At 38.6% G+C, this 17,562-nt stretch overlaps 1 protein-coding gene across 1 annotated transcript in view; it reads right to left on the reverse strand.

Annotated features, from left to right (window-relative positions):
- LOC103771349 (serine/threonine-protein kinase MRCK alpha-like) overlaps positions 1–17,562 on the reverse strand; it is a gene marked incomplete at its 5' end in the record, with an annotated part of 45,156 nt that overhangs the window by 13,825 nt on the left and 13,769 nt on the right. The window contains 12 exons of the mRNA XM_008938642.1: positions 482–599; positions 1,898–2,021; positions 3,719–3,803; positions 5,008–5,105; positions 7,085–7,678; positions 8,562–8,624; positions 9,289–9,505; positions 11,485–11,566; positions 12,320–12,459; positions 13,407–13,543; positions 14,285–14,390; positions 16,881–16,961. Coding sequence (XP_008936890.1) covers positions 482–599; positions 1,898–2,021; positions 3,719–3,803; positions 5,008–5,105; positions 7,085–7,678; positions 8,562–8,624; positions 9,289–9,505; positions 11,485–11,566; positions 12,320–12,459; positions 13,407–13,543; positions 14,285–14,390; positions 16,881–16,961 — 1,845 coding nt within the window. The remainder of the gene's footprint in view (positions 1–481; positions 600–1,897; positions 2,022–3,718; positions 3,804–5,007; positions 5,106–7,084; positions 7,679–8,561; positions 8,625–9,288; positions 9,506–11,484; positions 11,567–12,319; positions 12,460–13,406; positions 13,544–14,284; positions 14,391–16,880; positions 16,962–17,562) is intronic.

Genomic DNA, 17,562 nt, shown 5'->3' on the forward strand with positions numbered 1-17,562 from the left:
TTACATGTTTTCTTTTCCCATTTTTCAACTTAAAAGGTTAGTTTTTATGTAAGAAGTTCTGCTTCATTGAGCCTAGTTTGTAGAGAAAATAAAAACTAGCGTCTTTCGCATGGAGAGAAAGTTGGGCACTACACACTGTTAAACTGCTACAGCTCTACTGTCTGAGGAAAAGAGGCTGTAAAGAGAGAGGCTAAGAGAGAAGGTCATAAAAATTATCAGCAACACTGAGAGGCCTACCTGCCTTAAAACCAGGAGGCATTAGCCACTCCTCCTCCTCCCGTCCTTGATGTTTAACTTTCACCCTCTTTGTTTAGATTTTACCACATACGGCAGAGCATGTTCAGCTCCATTTCCCTGGTTACACTGCTCCTGATACAAAATATGTCAACACTCTCACTATGTATTTAAAATTGTACTTGTTTTTCACTTATTTGCAGCTTCCGTTGCAGTCGGTCCCTCACACGGGTACTTTTGTACTTACCATTGGAAGGTCTTTGAGAATCTGTATACCATCTCCTGGACCCATATGTGCTATGTGGTTAAAATTAGTTGGGTTAGAAATTAATTTATTTCTCATTTCCGGATCACGTAGCATCTCCCTGGAAGAGAAAATAATTCATTTAGATATTGTGTTCAAAGCGAAGATGGACATTTACAAAACATGTGCAGTTCTCATTATCAGCTAGTTTAAAATGGAAATTAACTATTTAACCATGTTAATAGTGATAAGCCCTTCCTATGAGCACTGGCATGGACAAGCTTCCTGCCTGAAGAGAGGGCAAGGGGCGAGAAAAGAAGAATGCTGTTTGCAGGCTAACAGCCCATGCCCAGTAGTTACTAGCATTCAAAGAACACACATGAGCTGACAAAAAGCTCTGTAAGATGAGTAAAAACAGAACTCATTTGTGATGTATTACAAAGTGGAGATGAAAATGAAGTACAAAATATGAAAATAGAATTAAAATAATACTGCAGTACCTTTCTCAGCCTGTGGTCAGAATTAAAAGCTCTTCGAAATGGCAAGGATGTATTTCAGAACTCAGAATAAATAACGTTTTGAAAGACCACACCATGATCAGCTCAGAAAAGGCAAGGACAACAACTGGAATTTTATCTCCACTGTACACAGCTGTTACTTTTCTTAGAGTCAAAATAAAAGGAAAGCTGGGAGCCAGGGATTGGTGGAAGACACTGGAAGTTAGAAAACTGAAATGCTCAGTTCTTAGAGTGTAGCTTAGCACAGGAGCAGGTAATCTTTACTGAGTGATAGTAAATGGTCAGTAACATCCTCTGTGAATACTGTGAGCAGTGCAGACCTATTTCTATTGCCATTTAGGAAAGTATTTGTGACCTGTTAAAGGCTTCTATTAGAAACACATCTTGAAGTTCTATGTCCTCTGAAGAGGTGAGTTTTCCGAGATGTTTAGAATTTTTATGTAGTTAAATCTATAAATCAAAAAAGCAGATGCCTTGGAATACTGCTGAGAGTAGAATTCCCTTCAGAAAGAAAAGCAGAACCAGAGTCTGAAAGTAATTAATCCATATGCATAGTTAGCAAAGTAATCTCCTTTTGAAAAGTGTTTATTACAGGTTTTTATATATACAGTATATGTGTACACCTCTGTACCTATATACAGTACATGAAGACAGGCATTCCAAATAACAACTGCTTCACATAATTAATTTGAACTAATGATACTTGTGTATCCAGTGCATATCCATATCCAAACTGGTATTAACACAAATTAAACAATGAGGATTAACACGGTAGTGAAGAGACAGAAACATCTGAATGGGCATTCCAGAAAGCGACAAATGAAGTATTACATTGGCATCAGTCACTGCTCTTCAGGGCCTACAGGCCTGTACAGAAGACAAGTACATGCTGAATACAGACCTCCTCTGCTGCATCCTCTCCTCCTCTGGTACTCTGAATGAGTAGCGGCGCTTGTTGTTGATGTTTCGAACCATTTGCTTCCGGCTGTTATCTGATGTCTCAGGAACTACCAGTTCATCACCCTCTGAAATCAACATAAATATGATGATCCAGAAGGATAATTCATTAGCTATTCATGGAGTTTAAATTTAAAGACATTTTCTCCACCTGCTCTTGCTAGTGTTGGTCACCACTCATGGGTTTTCTTGGATTACTCTCTACTCTGTTACAAAGGAACAGACCCTTCTTGACATACAAGCTGCTACAACTGTTTTCTCAAAATACCACCGATTAATTCTTTCAACCAAAACATTCAGGTTGGCAGGAAAGGATCTCAGTCCTCTATCTCAAACTTGCTTTGGCAGTCCTCACTGAAAATCACTACAACAGCCTTGTTCTGTCAATCGCCTGGAAACTCAGTGCAAGTTTTTTTTTCATTCATCCCCTGCTCCAAAGAGTCTACTCCTTTTGAAATATTTGAACACTGGTGTATTTTGGTGCAACTGTGGGAAAAGGGAAGATTTTTTTTTCCATGTGTATGTCTGGCCAAGGTGTCTTTAATAAAGTCATAAAATGTACAGTAGTGATAATGGTACAATAGAAGTGTTACTTTCAAGGAGCACTGCAACTATTCTGTCTTGTTTTATATACACATCTCTGCAGACTGAAGTTACACTTCATAAGCTTCAACAAACCCCACACCTACTGCTCACTGCCAAAACAGTTTTTGTATAGAACTGAAATATCTCCTTTCCTGAAGATCAACTGTTGATTTCACAAAGAGTGGGATCTGCTAAGTAAGTAGCTCCTGGAAAAATTTGTGGACTTTTCAAAAGATACACCTGGAAGATGCCTTCTTGTTTGGCAACCCAACCTTTCCTGAAAGACAGTGAGAAGTGTACAGGAGCAAAGCATCAGCCTTACTCACTTCTGATCCTATGCTCTCTTCCTTTTTTTTTTTTTCCTCTTCTGCTCTACTTTTAATGTTTAATCTTTATTAGACTTGAAAATTCTTTATACATACTTCCACCATATTGCTCCTATCTACCATTATCGTTCCTTTTGTACTAATTTGCTAGCAATTGAAATAAACACTGAAATACTGCCAACAGCAGTGCGTGTTTCTGGAGTGTTTATTTCCACTCTTTTCAGAATGGTTGTTAGAAAAAATTATAGCTTTTGATTGTTAAAACAAAGCACATTCCCTCTCTATCTAAGAAGTTAAACAAAAGTTTAAGGAAACAACTCAGGAGCATGCTTAGGAAATGGGCTTTAAAAAGACAAAAAAAAGGTGAAAAAGATTCATAACAAAAATAGAATTCTGAAGCTAAAACTTTGGCACACAGTCATATGTGGTCCTAATGAGAAGTTATATACATAATATTGTATGGCTTCCTGATCCTTGGGAAAGGTTTGCTTAGTTATGTTAATTTTGATCTAACACTGCCAAGAGCACTACTAAAGTCTTTAATTTTGCAGACATTTCTAGGTAGCATTCTGGCAGATGATTCCAGAGGGAGCACCTTGTCATTCTATTTTCCATTTGCAGTTTTCATTCAAGTCTTCACTGAATGTTCAAAAGGGAATAAAAAAGTTCAGAGTAGCTGCCCAGCAGACATCATTGCAATCACTGTGGAATCTGTAAGCTTTGGCTTTCTCCCAAATTAATAAGCAAACACACATTTGAGAGATCACTTTCTATAATGCACAGACCCAGGCCAAAGAAAAATGCTCTTTTTAAACAAAAATTTGTATGATGACAATTATCTTCTTTTTACTTACCTGCCATTTTATTTTTGAAATATATTAATCTAACTGTCTCCAGGCCTAAAAGGTTTAGTGATCCTTCTGTATTCAAGGGTCGTACCTGAAACAAGGAAAAATCAGTCTTTATAATGGTAATAACTCACATTTATGTAATGCATCTTATTCTGAAAGCTCCAAGGTGCATTCTAAACTGTGTAATAGGAGCACTGTGATAAAATCAGAGAGCAGAACAGTTTAACTGGCCAGAGCAAAGCCTGCTCCACAGAAGAACTGCAGGCTGGAGGGAGTAGTGCCTCCTGCCTCTGGTAACACATGCCTGCTCTCAAGAATGACAATTGTGAGTCATTAAAGCCATGAAGCAGAGCTAAAAAAAAAAATTAGATTTTGAATTTCTGTTTGGAGAATGAGTACAGAGAGCGTTGCTTAAAATTCCACTTAGAAGACATAGGCTTAATACCCATTTCAAACTTCAAAATGAAAGAAGTGTTCTAATCTTTGAATGTGAATTGTGTTACAAACACTCTTAGGACTAAATTGCCATTTTTAAGTCTCCTACATATAGCAATTCTTCTTTGCTGAAAGTAGCTTAATTTCATTAAATGGGCTGCCTTGAGCCAAGTATTCACCAAAGTACTAAATCACATTCTGCTATGTAGGAAAAAAATGCTCTAACTGCTTAATGACAGAAAGTTTGGACAACAGAAAGAGTGGAGGAAATGTCCTGTAAAAGGCCAGATTCTTCTCTCCTTAGGCCAGTTAATAGCTAAGCGCCTTCATTTTTGCATTGTTTATCCCTACAGCATTGCCATAATATCCTGCTCTCCATCTGACATGGGAAATTGATAAGCAGAGAGACTAACTAACACACGGCCACAATGGCAATTTCTTGTAGTTTTATGTCACTGGAATGCCAGTAAAGGAATTAGGTTGACACTGATACAAAGTTGAAGTCAGTCTAATGAGGGAGGAAGACAAAGAAAAAAAGGGGTTTTTTTTCCCCCAAATACAGACAAGCAAACACCTCCTAAACTGACATCATCCTGGTTTTAGTATTTGTACTGGTTGAACCAAAATTTTCTAACCCTAGCTGTCCACAGTGTTCCCAAGGAGCAGAAGATAGATTTTTGAAAGTCTGTTTAATTATCTTAACATCCACCATCTTCTGGCAGTAACAGCTGTAATCAGTCCCAATGAAGCCACAGGCAATTAATACCAAGGAATTGCTCTCTACAATAGTATCAGCAAGTCTAACATACTCATATGCTCCAGGTTCATCCAAAAGAGGGAAATCACATGCGAGTTACCTTTTTGAGAGGAATAGTCTGAATCCACTCCATGGAGTTCACGTCGAAGATATCAATTGCATTTTCACTGTACACAGAGAGGTATGGTGCATTGTAACCTGAGGGGGAACGATTACATATATAGCATCATATGCTTTTTAGATAGGGCTCAAAATTCACTATTTCTTATAGTTTAACCATATTTATTTAAAAAAACAAACATCCAACAATCCAACAACAATCTCTGCAAAATGTGTCTTAAAAAATTACCAAGAAATTGACTCTGAAGGCAAATCAGCACCACCAAAAAACTTAAAACCTCCACGGCTTCTAACTTTTCAGAACCAAACTATTTTTTGAACTACAAAAGATTACAGTTAACACTGCCAAACACTGGTGGTGTTCAAAGGCTTTTTTCCTTCTAGAAGCCCTATTTTTATGAGTTTGCGTTTTGTAAATGACATAGTAAAAAAATATATTGCTGTTATTTAACAACTGTCATTTGAATGAACTGAGCTCCCACTCTTTTGGCTGTGTACTAAATGAACATCAGTTGGAACTAAGCAGCATGGCACAGTCATAAAAATCTCCATGTTTCCTTCCAGCTTTAATTGTCTTTTCTTACTTACTGGATTGTAAAGAGAATTCTTGTGCTACTTAACTGCCACATTTCTCCAGGATTAAATTTGTTCCACTAGGACCACTTCTAAAGGAGAATTCAGTATTTCCATGTTGGCAACAAGACTGCCATGGTTGGCCAAGACTAACAAGCATCCAATTTGTGTTTAAACATAATAGCTTTTGCTATAAAATATACCTTCATTCTGAATTGGATTAACATCAAGTCACTTCACTTAAGGCAATCAAAAAACTTTCACCAATGGCCAGTACAGAAAAACTACATGTAAAAATGCCTATTTCTCAATCTATCACATAATCTTCTATTTTGATTCATTCATTCTACGGGTAGTAATATTATTGAAATAATTCTAATAATGCAATTGTGTAATTATTGTAATAGTCACACTCTTGCTTGAAACCCAGAAATGATTCACAGCCTGTAAAAGTTGCTCCTTCTACATTCAGAAAGGGCTTCACTCAAACAAAGTGAAACATTCCTCTCCTCTGCAGTGTGACGGTACTGCTGTCACAGTGAGGGAAGAAGGCAGATTACTTGAAAAATGAATGTAAGACTGGGCTCATTCATTCAAGAGGTACTTGGATACTCCTGAGGATAAATTTGGCTAATCTTTATCTGCATTCAGAAAGACATTAAAAAGAAGAATATAGACACTGCAGGTTGTTTTTTTTTCCATCCAACTGTCACAAAGATGAAGTAACAGTTCCCAAAAAATGTACAGTAAAAGTTTAAAAGTTCTTGCTGGAAATAGAAATCTTGAAAAATTACAGTATTTTTCCCTTAAGGTCACGAAATATATTTTCTGTACTGCCTGCTATAAATTGTATTTGGAAGGAAAAAGGGAGACAGAGGAAAAACTTAAAACCTTGCTTTCTAAAAAATTGAAGAGAGGAGCTGAATGACTAGAGTATCAACAAAACCTGCTGAGGAAGAGAGGATGAAGGAATAAGGGAAGAAAAGGAAAAAAACCCAGTAAGAAGGAATAAACACCATCAGAGAAAAGCAAGTTAAACTACCAGACTCTGATGACTCTGAACATGAAGAAAGCCTGTATCACAGTGCTGAGCTGAAGTACAATTAAGACCTTAAGTAACAACAGTCCAGTATCAGCAGTGGTGAATACAAAAAGACCCCATTAACCTCTGTAGGACCTGAGGCTTTTGGCTGCTTTAAAGATCAGGCCACATGTTTAGAAGCTGGGTATCAGAGCTAGAAATCCTGAGCCTAGATTCCTCTCTTGTCTTACAGCAGTACAGGTCACTGACAGAGGTGTCAAAACTAGTGTAAGTTAGAACAGGATTAAACCCTCTGACTAGATTAAATATGCTGACAGAAGCTGGGAGAATTAATTTACCTGTCAGGTAATTATCCTTGAACTTCATTTCCTGTAGATATTAACACAAGCAGTGACCAATTCAACACATAACCACAAATACACTGACACAGATGGCAACTTACAGCAAGAAGATGGAGTCGCGGGCCACATCAATTCCTGTTGTCTGGATCTTCGGCCCTGGCAGTCAACGTAAACCCCTACGCTGCTAAAACACAGCAGGTATTCTTTATTTGAGATTTCGACTGCACAGATGGCATCAGTTGGCTGCTGTGAGATAAAGGATAGTGTGTGGTCATCTGGATGGAGCAGACTGTATGGGCTGCCTTCTCCCTGAAGGGGATATTTTAAGAAACCTGACTGGTAGCCCACACAAAGACGGTCACTGAAGATTGACATCCACTGGACGTTCCCCTGGACTTGGATCTCCTTGATCTTTTTGTGACGTGTCTTACTCTGACTGAGTTCATAACAGAGGACCTGCCTTTTCATAGCCACACACAGGCAGGTGAGAGCTCCGTGGCGCACGTGTCCAGAAACTATTGACTGACAGCCTTTTGTCTCTGCCAGCTTATAGAACTCAGTCTCCCTTCCATCCAGGGCGGCCATAGGGAAAAGCCGCACGTGACGGTTTCGTCCTGAGATTACTGCAATGAGCTGTTCATTTGGGATAAGCTCAATCTGATGAACCTTCTTATTGTCACCAACACGGATAATCTCTAGAAACAAAACAAAGCAGAAAACCCCAAATCCAAGTAAATAATGTTGAAGTGTGACTTGATTATAAACATATGTATTTGTAATGATAAACTATCAAGGAAATGGAAGAAATCCCCTTTATTGCTTCCTTGCAATATTGAAAAGAATAAAAACTTGTATTTTAATAATACCAGATGTGGCAATGCTGAGTAGACCTTTGGCTTTTCCCCATCAGAAAAAGGGAGAAGCAAATCTGATACAGCAACAAACACTGTATTATTTCAGTATTCATTTCAAAAACAGCTTCTGGCCACAAAACCACTGATAAAAGAAAACCCTCAGAGAATTGAAACATACAGTTAAACATGTTACTTGTCGAATTATCTTGGGCATCCATCATTACTTTACGATACTGAATATAAGTTTTCATTTCCAGTATAATGGAGGATGTTACAGAAAGGATCAAGCCAGCTCCTTTCTGAGATGCACAACAGGAGAAGAGGAGTCAATAGCCACAAACTGAAATGAGTGAGGTTCCTACTGGATATTACAAAGAAACATTTCATTGTGAGAATAATGCAACAGTCAGCCCAGAGAGCCTGTGGAACCTTGGTCCTTGAGGATTTTCAAGACCTGACTGGACAGCCTGAGCAACCTGGGCAGAATTCAGTATTGAGCCTGCTTCTAACAAGAGAAGAAAAACTTAAACTGTATTCCAGATGCTGGATTGTTGTTATTGGAAAGGATATCCAAAACAGAAGCACATAGAACATAATCCGGATTATCAGCTCTCATATGGAGTTTTCCAGCTGATACTGTAGTTTACTACATCAAGAAAAAAAAGGTTACAAAGTCACTTCCTGATTATTTTAGGGAAATTATTACCAGTTCCCAATCTCTTACCGTCTTTGGTGACGTGTACAACAAATAACCCTTCTTCATTCCCCAGAGCTATTCTTTCATGGTCTATGATATTAAGAAAAAAAAAAAGTTATTTTTTCTTTGGAAATACTTCATCAACAACAGAGACAATTCTGATTGACAGTTTCTTAGTATCTTGAAATAAAGAAATATGAAGCCAAACCAAACATATTCATGTAACAAAAACAACTGGTAAACTCTGTTAGCAGCAATAACAGCAAGAAACATGATTTAAAAAAAAAACCAAAACATTCAGAGCGCTTAAGGGTACTACCAACCTTTAAATAACTATGTCATATTTAAATAATCAGTTTAGCATATTTTATGCAGAACCATTTAAAATTACTAAATTCTCTGCTTTTATGTTTTCTCTCTATCCCACAAGCAGATTTTGTAAAGTCAGTGATTCACAGCTATTCTATAGTGTTAATTTTGCCCAGTTAAGGAATTATGTTTACAGTATAACAAAATTATTCGTAATTATGAATATGTGTGAATAGAGAGAAATACTCTTAAAGACTGATAGAACCACTGGGTAGTGAATTCTACTTCTCTCTTAACTCACACACATTTCCATATGATGCAAATCTACTACATATTACTCTCTATTCAGTAGATAATACCATTTAACATGTTTTTTTAAAAAAAATCCCATACTTTCAGCATACCCATTTTTCTTAAAAGAGATTTCTTCTTACTCATTTCATACCTATGATTGCTGCTGACTGTGTGGTTTTGATGAGGGGCAAGGTGCTGTCATAAGCTTCTTTGGGAACATAGACTGAGCGATCTTTGAGTTTATTCTTCTTCAAGATCCTGTGTAACTCATTCAGCACTCCTACCCACTTGCTCTTTTCATTCTCACCATCTGCTAGAATCAGGATTGAACACTTATTACTGGATGCAGAGAGCTGGGAAGCTGTAACCTGGAAAATTCCAAAATATACATTTTAAGTCATAAACAATTAAAAAAATTCATCATATCATTTTTACAATGGTAAAAATCAGATGCATGTAAGCTACCTTTTAATTAGCTGTCTGAACTAAGAATGCAAAAACGTAGCCTTAGTTAAGGGAAAACAGTCTCAATCATTAACCCACAGCAGCGAAACCTGTAGATGTGACTAACCAAGCAAACAGCAGACAAAACTTTGGCTTTATTCTAAAAGCATATAAATGTATTCCACAATTTGGAAATGTCTGCCCTAAATCAGGTAGTCAAAATTGTTTCTCACAGGAATTTTATAATGAAAAGCATTTCATAGAGTCACAGAATCATTAAGGTTGGAAAAGACCTCTAGGATCACCAAGACCATGACCATTAAATCGTGTCCCAGAATACCACGTCCACAAGTTTTTGGAACCCCTCCAAGGATGGTGACTCCACCACCTCCCTGGGCAGCCTGGTCCAACGCCTCACCACTCTTGCAGGAAAGAAATTCCTCCTAATATCCGATCGAAACCTCCCCTGGCACAACTTAAGCCCATTTCCTCTCATTCTATCACTAGTAACCTGGGAGGAGAGACCAACCCCCACCTCACTACAGCCTCCTTTCAGGGAGCTGTTGAGAGCCCTAAGGTCTCCCGTCAGCCTCCTCTTCTCCAGACTAAACAATCCCAGTTCCCTCAGCTGCTCCTTAGAAGACATGTTCCCCTGACCCTTCTCCAGCTTTGTTGCCCTTCTCTTGACCTGCTCTAGCACCTTTCTCTACTATGGTGCCCAAAACTGAACCCAGTACTCAAGTTGTGGCCTCAACAGTGCTCAGTCCAGGGGCACAATCCCTTCCCTACTTCTGCTGGACCCACTGTTTTTGAACCAATCCGTGATGCTGGTGGCTGCCTTGGCCATCTGGCCACACTGCTGGCTCATGTTCAACCAGCTGTCCACCAGCACCTTCCTAATTTCTTACAAAGTATTCTGTGGGTTTTTTAAGATCAACAGTTGCTGTTAATAATTTAATGCAACAGGAAAGGTCTTTATGGAGGAATGATCTATAATCCTTTTCATGTATTTGGCACAGCTATTATAGATAAAAATGAAAGCCCCTTTTTGCAGTTTTATATCCTCTCAGAATGCAGAGTGATGAAAACAGTCTGAAAGCTGGAAAAACGTGGGCTGAAATATAATAGTATTGTAAATGATAGGGGAATTAATAAGACACCAAAGATTTCATTGAGGTCAAAGCGTCAATAGTATAGCTGGTAAAAATAAGAAGAATATTAGAAAAAGCCAACGATGGCAAAAACCTGATACCAGATACTAGATATAAATTTTGATGAGCATTTTACACTACATTTCTATAGTGACAGCCCAACGAATGGGAGTTTTCAGAGATCCAATGCATATATACAAAGAAAACACATCAAATAAAGGCTTCAGGAATAACACAACAAATTAAATTGAGAAGCTGAAGGCAACTTTAGGAAATGAAAATGTAGAAGGTCATGAGGAACAGAAGAATTACAGAGCACTGGAACAGGCTCCCCAGGGAGGTTGTGGACTATCCTTCCTTGGAGGCTGTTAAGACCCGTCTGGATGCGTTCCTGTGTGACCTGCCCTAGACTAGATGGCCCTGCTCTGGAAGGGGGGTTGGACTCGATTGTTGGACTCGATTTCCAACCCCTGATGTTCCGTGATTCTGTAATTCCAGATGATTTCCACGAGGCTGAGAAAAGTATGCCTTACTGTGAAGGTTAAAAAACATAAAACTCACATAAAGGGGAGATGAGAACTTGTTTAAATGTACCCGTTCTATTTTTACCATGAAAATGATATATGCACAGATCCCTATGCATTGCTGTTGCTGCCATGGATACCACAGGGCCAGAACTTGCAAAGGAAATTAAATACTAGCAAGCTGTCAGTGAATGGACCCTGCACATTAGGCTAAGACATAATACTTACCCTAAAGATACAGGGGATATCTTTTCGATTGGCATGGATGACATCTGAGGCCAAGACAGAACTCACTGAGAATTCTTCATCCCTTACAAAAACCACAGACATAATTGGAAAAGAGTTAAAAGAGTAAAAGACAATACTGAGGTCTAATTTTTAATATTATCCTTTCCTCATTATCTGCAGATGAAACTCACAAACACAATGCTACACAATTAATTCCCAGTAAATGTTGATGAAATCTATTCAGAGTTTCTGATTTTTGTCTGTTTAAATTAAAATCTTTTTTGAAAAATAATCAAATTTTAAAAATAAGCCTAGACAAATGACACTGCTCTCTTTCCTAAAAAGCCAAACTCACTAGAAGCTGCAAGCTCCAGCTGTTTGAGACATCCTGGATAAACCAACCTACATCATGAAGTTGGTAGTACTGAAGTAATACTGAAGACATTGTGGAAAAAACTATCTATCCCTTCTGAATCAAAAATTGTACTAGTTTTATCCTGTAACAAATTTTTAGCTGTCTTTCCAAACTCTATTCAACCCCGAAAGAATGTATTTTTCTTCTTTATTCTTTTCAGCTCTTCCACACAGCTGAACAGATGCATTTTGGCACATGATGCAGTAATGAAAGTTTAAATTCCCACACATGAACACACAAGTATAGTTCAGGCTAACTGCAAATATTGTTTCATTTTTTCTGGAAAATTAGAGGCTCTCAGCATGGATTACAGTATTTCATAAAAGCTCTGGAGCTTGCTTACTGATTTCACAAAAAAGAAAAGCAGAAAAAAATTCCCCAAGCCCCTGAAAAGCTCCCCCTCAGCACCAAGCAGCTTACCTCATGTCTATGACCTGACTCACTACCACGCTGGGCTGGGATGCTTTTCCTTCTGCTACATCATAGAGGAAGAGTTTAAAATCACAGATCACTGCCAGTGCTCTCTGCCAACCTTTCTTTACTCCAGCTGGTTTCGGTACCTTGAGCAAAATAAATCCTGATCAGATCTCTGTGAGTTTGCATGCAATCAAAAATCAGACAGACAGTACAAAAATCAATTCTCTCATCTAAGCTGACAAGCTTTAATTCAGTGATAATGTTAAGCAACAGCACAGGTGCAGTAAGAGCAGCAAACAGCCACAGACATCAGAACATATTTTAAAAATTCATAGCAGTGCAGATTCTTCTTATTTCAAAGAATCATTCAAAGCTATATTAAATAGATAAGAGATCCATCTCTAGTTGGTCAACAGGAATATGGTCAAAACTGTGTTGAGCAATTTTTTTAGTATTTACATAAAAGTATCCATACCAATGAGCTTCTAAGACAACCAAGTCCGACCATCAACCCAACACTACCATGGCCACTAAACCACACCCTGAAGTGCCATGTCTACACATTTTTTGAACACCTCCAGGTATTGTGACTCCACCACCACCGCTGCCCTTCTCTGGACCCATTCCAGCACCTCCATGTCTTCCTTCTACTGTGGTGCCCAAAACCGAAACCAGCAGTCAAGCTGTGGCTTCCCCAGTGCCAAGTCCAGGGGCATGATCCCTTCCCTACTCCTGCTGGACACACTGTTTTTGATCCAGGCCAGGATGCTGTCAGCTTTCTGGGCATCACCAGAAAGAATGAAAAACTCAACAGGCCCTGTAAGATGATCTGGTCTCTACAAATGGGCTATTCAAGACCCACTCAAAGTACCATGGCCAACAGACATGGAGAGAAAGTTACTACTGAAAATGCTAAGAGCTGCTTTGTGAAAATTTAGGTCACAGTTTCCAAGCTGTTATCTTACTGTAAAACTGCATCCACACCCACTCTCCCTGCCCTGTCCCCAATGCACCAAGTAGAGTTTAATTTCAGCTCCAAAACCCAACAAATTTAATAGAAGTGCCCCAATTGCAGCTACCTGATACTTACTCGGACATGTCCTTCATAAGCTGTTCCTATGCCTTTCTGTGGATCTATTCCCAAAGGTCCCTTAGTCTGTTCAGGAGGGATTGGACACACTGCAGGAGCCTTGTCTGCACAGGTCACGTGGCAAGAGAATCCACACACTTGCGAGGAGAAGAAACAAAAAGATTTCATGGTTATTTATTTTGCAAAGTGAAAGCTATGACAATGACATTTTTAAGGAAATTCTGTTTTTTCTTTTTGACCAACAAGTGAATATTTTCACTGAGCCTTGCTATCCCAAGACAGAAATGTAAGTCTGCGCACGGCAGCAGCTCATGATTTTATCTGCTCTGCATTCTGGTATTCTCATTTTCAGAAAAGTATGGATATGCAGTCTGGTATCATCCAGGTAAGAGCGAGCCTCATCAGAAGCTCATACAGAGATAGTCTCTATGACTTCCTCTAGGCTCAACTCTACTACCAAAGAAAAAGCTGGAAGATCCTCTAAATGGAGAGTGTCATTCTATGTACATACAAACCTAGAATAAATTAGTCCTGGAAAGAAACAAAATTGGTTCTGAATGTCAACGCTGTCTTACATTTTGTCCTAAGCCAGAAATCAAAGCTGCTGTCAGCATTCTTGACCACTGGCTGTGGCCCCTTATCACTACTTTAAGTAAAGTGAACTAAGCTCTTCAACTACCAAATGGAATATGTCTGTCCCCAGATAACTAGGCAATCTGTTAGGTAAGATGCTCGGTGTTTGGCTTCCACCGTTACAGACTGAAGCATGAGAATATATGCAGTTATTCAAAATATGAACAGAAGACTTCTGCATTGTCACGTTACACTTACCGTGTAATCTGCACCTGTAAGAACTTGTTCACAACTTCTGTGCTTACCTTCACAAGTACAGCCCTGTCGTATTAAACCGACCATCAGAGAAGTGCACTGATTGCATTTTGTTGGTGTATTAAATGATTTCACTACAAACTGGTGGGCTTTAGGCTGCAAAACAAGCAAACAAGGATGTTAATACTTGTTAACACTTCTGAAGAACAGTTGTTTTACTCTTGTTTTTCTCACAGACCTAAGAGTGCAGAGGTGCATTTAAAAAGGTCACTTATTTGTATTTGCTGAAACAGATTTGAGCTCCTAACACACGAGCCAAAAAAACCCTCCTTATCAGGGCTTGTTATGGATTATTTAAGCCATCCATTATAAATGAAACCATGGAAACTGGATCTTGTCTCAGAAAATTAGTTTGCTTCCACTACAGATTTGGGCAACTGTAAAGTTGCCCAAATTATTCCATTGCACTCTAGAAGTTGATTGTGTGTATGTGCTTGCTGGACACCTGGCGGCGAGCCAAGGTCAAACCACCACAGTATTTTCTAAGCTGCAAATTCAATGCTCCTCTGTAAGAGGTGCTGCCTTAGTTCAAAGAAAAACACGAGACTTTTTCAAAATTCTACCTTTTAAGACAGAAAACATGACAGAGTTCATTTTTATGGTGTCAGGCATAGGCAATTTCAGAACACCTGATTTAAAAGCAAGAGGACAGATGAAGTTGATTTTGAAAGGGCTTCTCTTCTTGTTAATTCTTGGGCACACAGACTACATGAGTGTTTTAATTTCCTCACTGCCCTCAAGGGTGGGAGTGCTGATGCTATGATATCAAGGCTAAATGACTACGTAATGTGGTAGTCAAATTAATGAAAGGTCTTATATAAAATCTAGGAAGATTCTTTTTCTTTTCTAAAAAAACTCCCAGTGAAGTAAAACTGGTAGATGGGGAAAGGATACACAGCACAGGGTGAACACAAAGGCTGCCAAAACAACCTGGATAACACATGTGATCTGAAACAAAACAATTTTGCAGACTACTTTAATGAGTAGGTATATTAAAATTTTACTCACTCTCCTGTATTTCACATCATAGGACATCTCAGATAAGGGCTCAGATTGCATTCATATTTAATGACAGCTTTACTGTTAAAATGGAAGCTTTCTGTATAAAGATGGATGTCTTGTTTTGAAACTTGCAGGGAAACAATACTTAACTTTAGAAACTGATGTAATCATAAGGCAAGAAGATTCTTTAGGGAACATACTAAATTAGAAAGCAAATCAGTTTCACATGATTCCAAATGCACTTACAGTATTTTTTTAATTGATTTACTAAGATGTTACCCACAGAATACTCAAACCTTTTACTTTCCTTTAGACAAAGTCTTATGTTATTCTGGAATTTATCAAAGCAGAGAAACAGATCTGTTAGAGAGACTTACTTCATTGATTAGTTGCAGAAAAATTGTCAGTTTTTAAAAGATACAAAAGATACATAAGCCATTGAGGCACTTCTGGAACTTTGATGGAAAATTTTTCCTTTCATAGATTGTATCTTATTCCTCATTTGCTTGAATATACACAGTTCACTGGGAATTAGCATATATTTACTCGCTTACTTGCCCAACAGCAAAATAATTTGAACAACTGATGTAAAATCAGTATTGATGCAAGTAAAAAGCCCTTAGACAGAAAGCCTGAAATTCCTTCTCCCAGCCCAGTGCTGCAGTGCTGGCTGTAGTGCTCATTCTACACTGCTTATAAAAAAATGCAAACCTACAGTTTCATTTTCATGTGAGGGCTGGAAGACCTCTCCTACAAGAACAGGTTGAAAGAGTTGGGGCTGTTCAACCTGGAGAAGAGAAAGCTCCAGGGAGACACAATTGTGGCCTTCCGGTACCCGAAGGGGGCCTAAAGAAAGCTGGGGAGGGACTTTTTATGAGGGCTTGTAGCGATAGGATGAGGGGTAATGGGTTCAAATGGGAAAAAGAGTAGATTTCTATCAGAAATTAGGAAAAAGTTCTTCACTATGAGGGTGGTGACACACTGGAGCGGGTTGCCCAGGGAAGCTGTGGCTGCTCCATCACTGGAAGTGTTCAAGACCAAACTGGATGTGGCCTTGTGCAACCTGGTCTAGTGGGAGGTGTCCCTGTCCATGGCAGGGGGGTTGGAACTAGATGATCTTTAATGTCCCTTTCAACCCAACCCATTCTATGATTCTAGGCTTTCTCTTTGCCTTTTCTCAAAAATAAGCATCTAATTAGCACACAGGTATGCTAATCTGACACCAGCCCACAATGACATCAGATTGTCTGCAGAAGACAGAGGTTGGTCAGACATGCTGGAAAACATGCTTTCTAGGAAGTCTCTTTTCCTTGCTTTATGTTGTCATTCTCTTATTCTTTTCTAATGTCCAAACTACTGCTTCTCCTACAATTGAATGCTTTTGTGCCGCTACAGTGAAATGCTCAGTACAAGTTGTCACAACACACTATATAAGAATGAAGAAGTTTAAATTTTAGAAGGCAACCAGCTTGCACATAAAGACTCTTTCTAGGCAGGTTTGGTAAAAGTATTGTGAGGAACAGTTCTCCAGGACTGGTATTTTCCCCCTCACTATATAAGAAGTGTGAATGCTTGACTGAATACCTTTGGTGCAGAGAGTCCCAATCCAATATATGTTGTCCTCATGGTGGGTGTGTGAATTGAACGGGGAGGATGATCTGTAACCTGAACACAGACCCAAGAGGGTCAGTAAGACATCAAATACACACTAACACAGTTAGCTTGAATAAAGTAAAAAGACTACCACATCCCACCCCACCCATCCCGAAACACAGAAGCCATGAAACCAGACTGATTAACACAAGGACTCAGAAAACCAAATCTTATTTTTCAGCAAAATGATGTGTAAGATTCATCTCCTAAATGTCAAAAATAACTCTGTATTATCTTAAGTGTTTGATTCAATCTTTTCTAATCTGAAATAATCAGACAGTTAATTTTTTTAACAGAGAAAGGAGATACATTGTTGTCGTTGCAGAGATTGGCTAATATTTTGTATTGACAAGACTTTCCGCAGGACACCAAAGTGTGCTCTTGGAAACTACAGTATAACATTAACTTTGTGCCAACTTTTCTGAAATATTAATGACTAAGGACATGTTATGAAGAGAGACCATATCAAATAGTTGATTCAACATAGTTCCCATCCCCAGTTCATTACCTGTATGTGAAAGGAAGTGCAACATTCCCCAAAATACAGTTCACCACTAACACAGAAGGCTATTACAAGGTCAAATAGTCTTGCTACAGAGTGAGCTTCATTCTA

This window comes from Merops nubicus, unplaced genomic scaffold (genome assembly GCF_000691845.1).
Source record: "Merops nubicus isolate BGI_N331 unplaced genomic scaffold, ASM69184v1 scaffold3464, whole genome shotgun sequence".
NCBI lineage: Eukaryota > Metazoa > Chordata > Aves > Coraciiformes > Meropidae > Merops > Merops nubicus.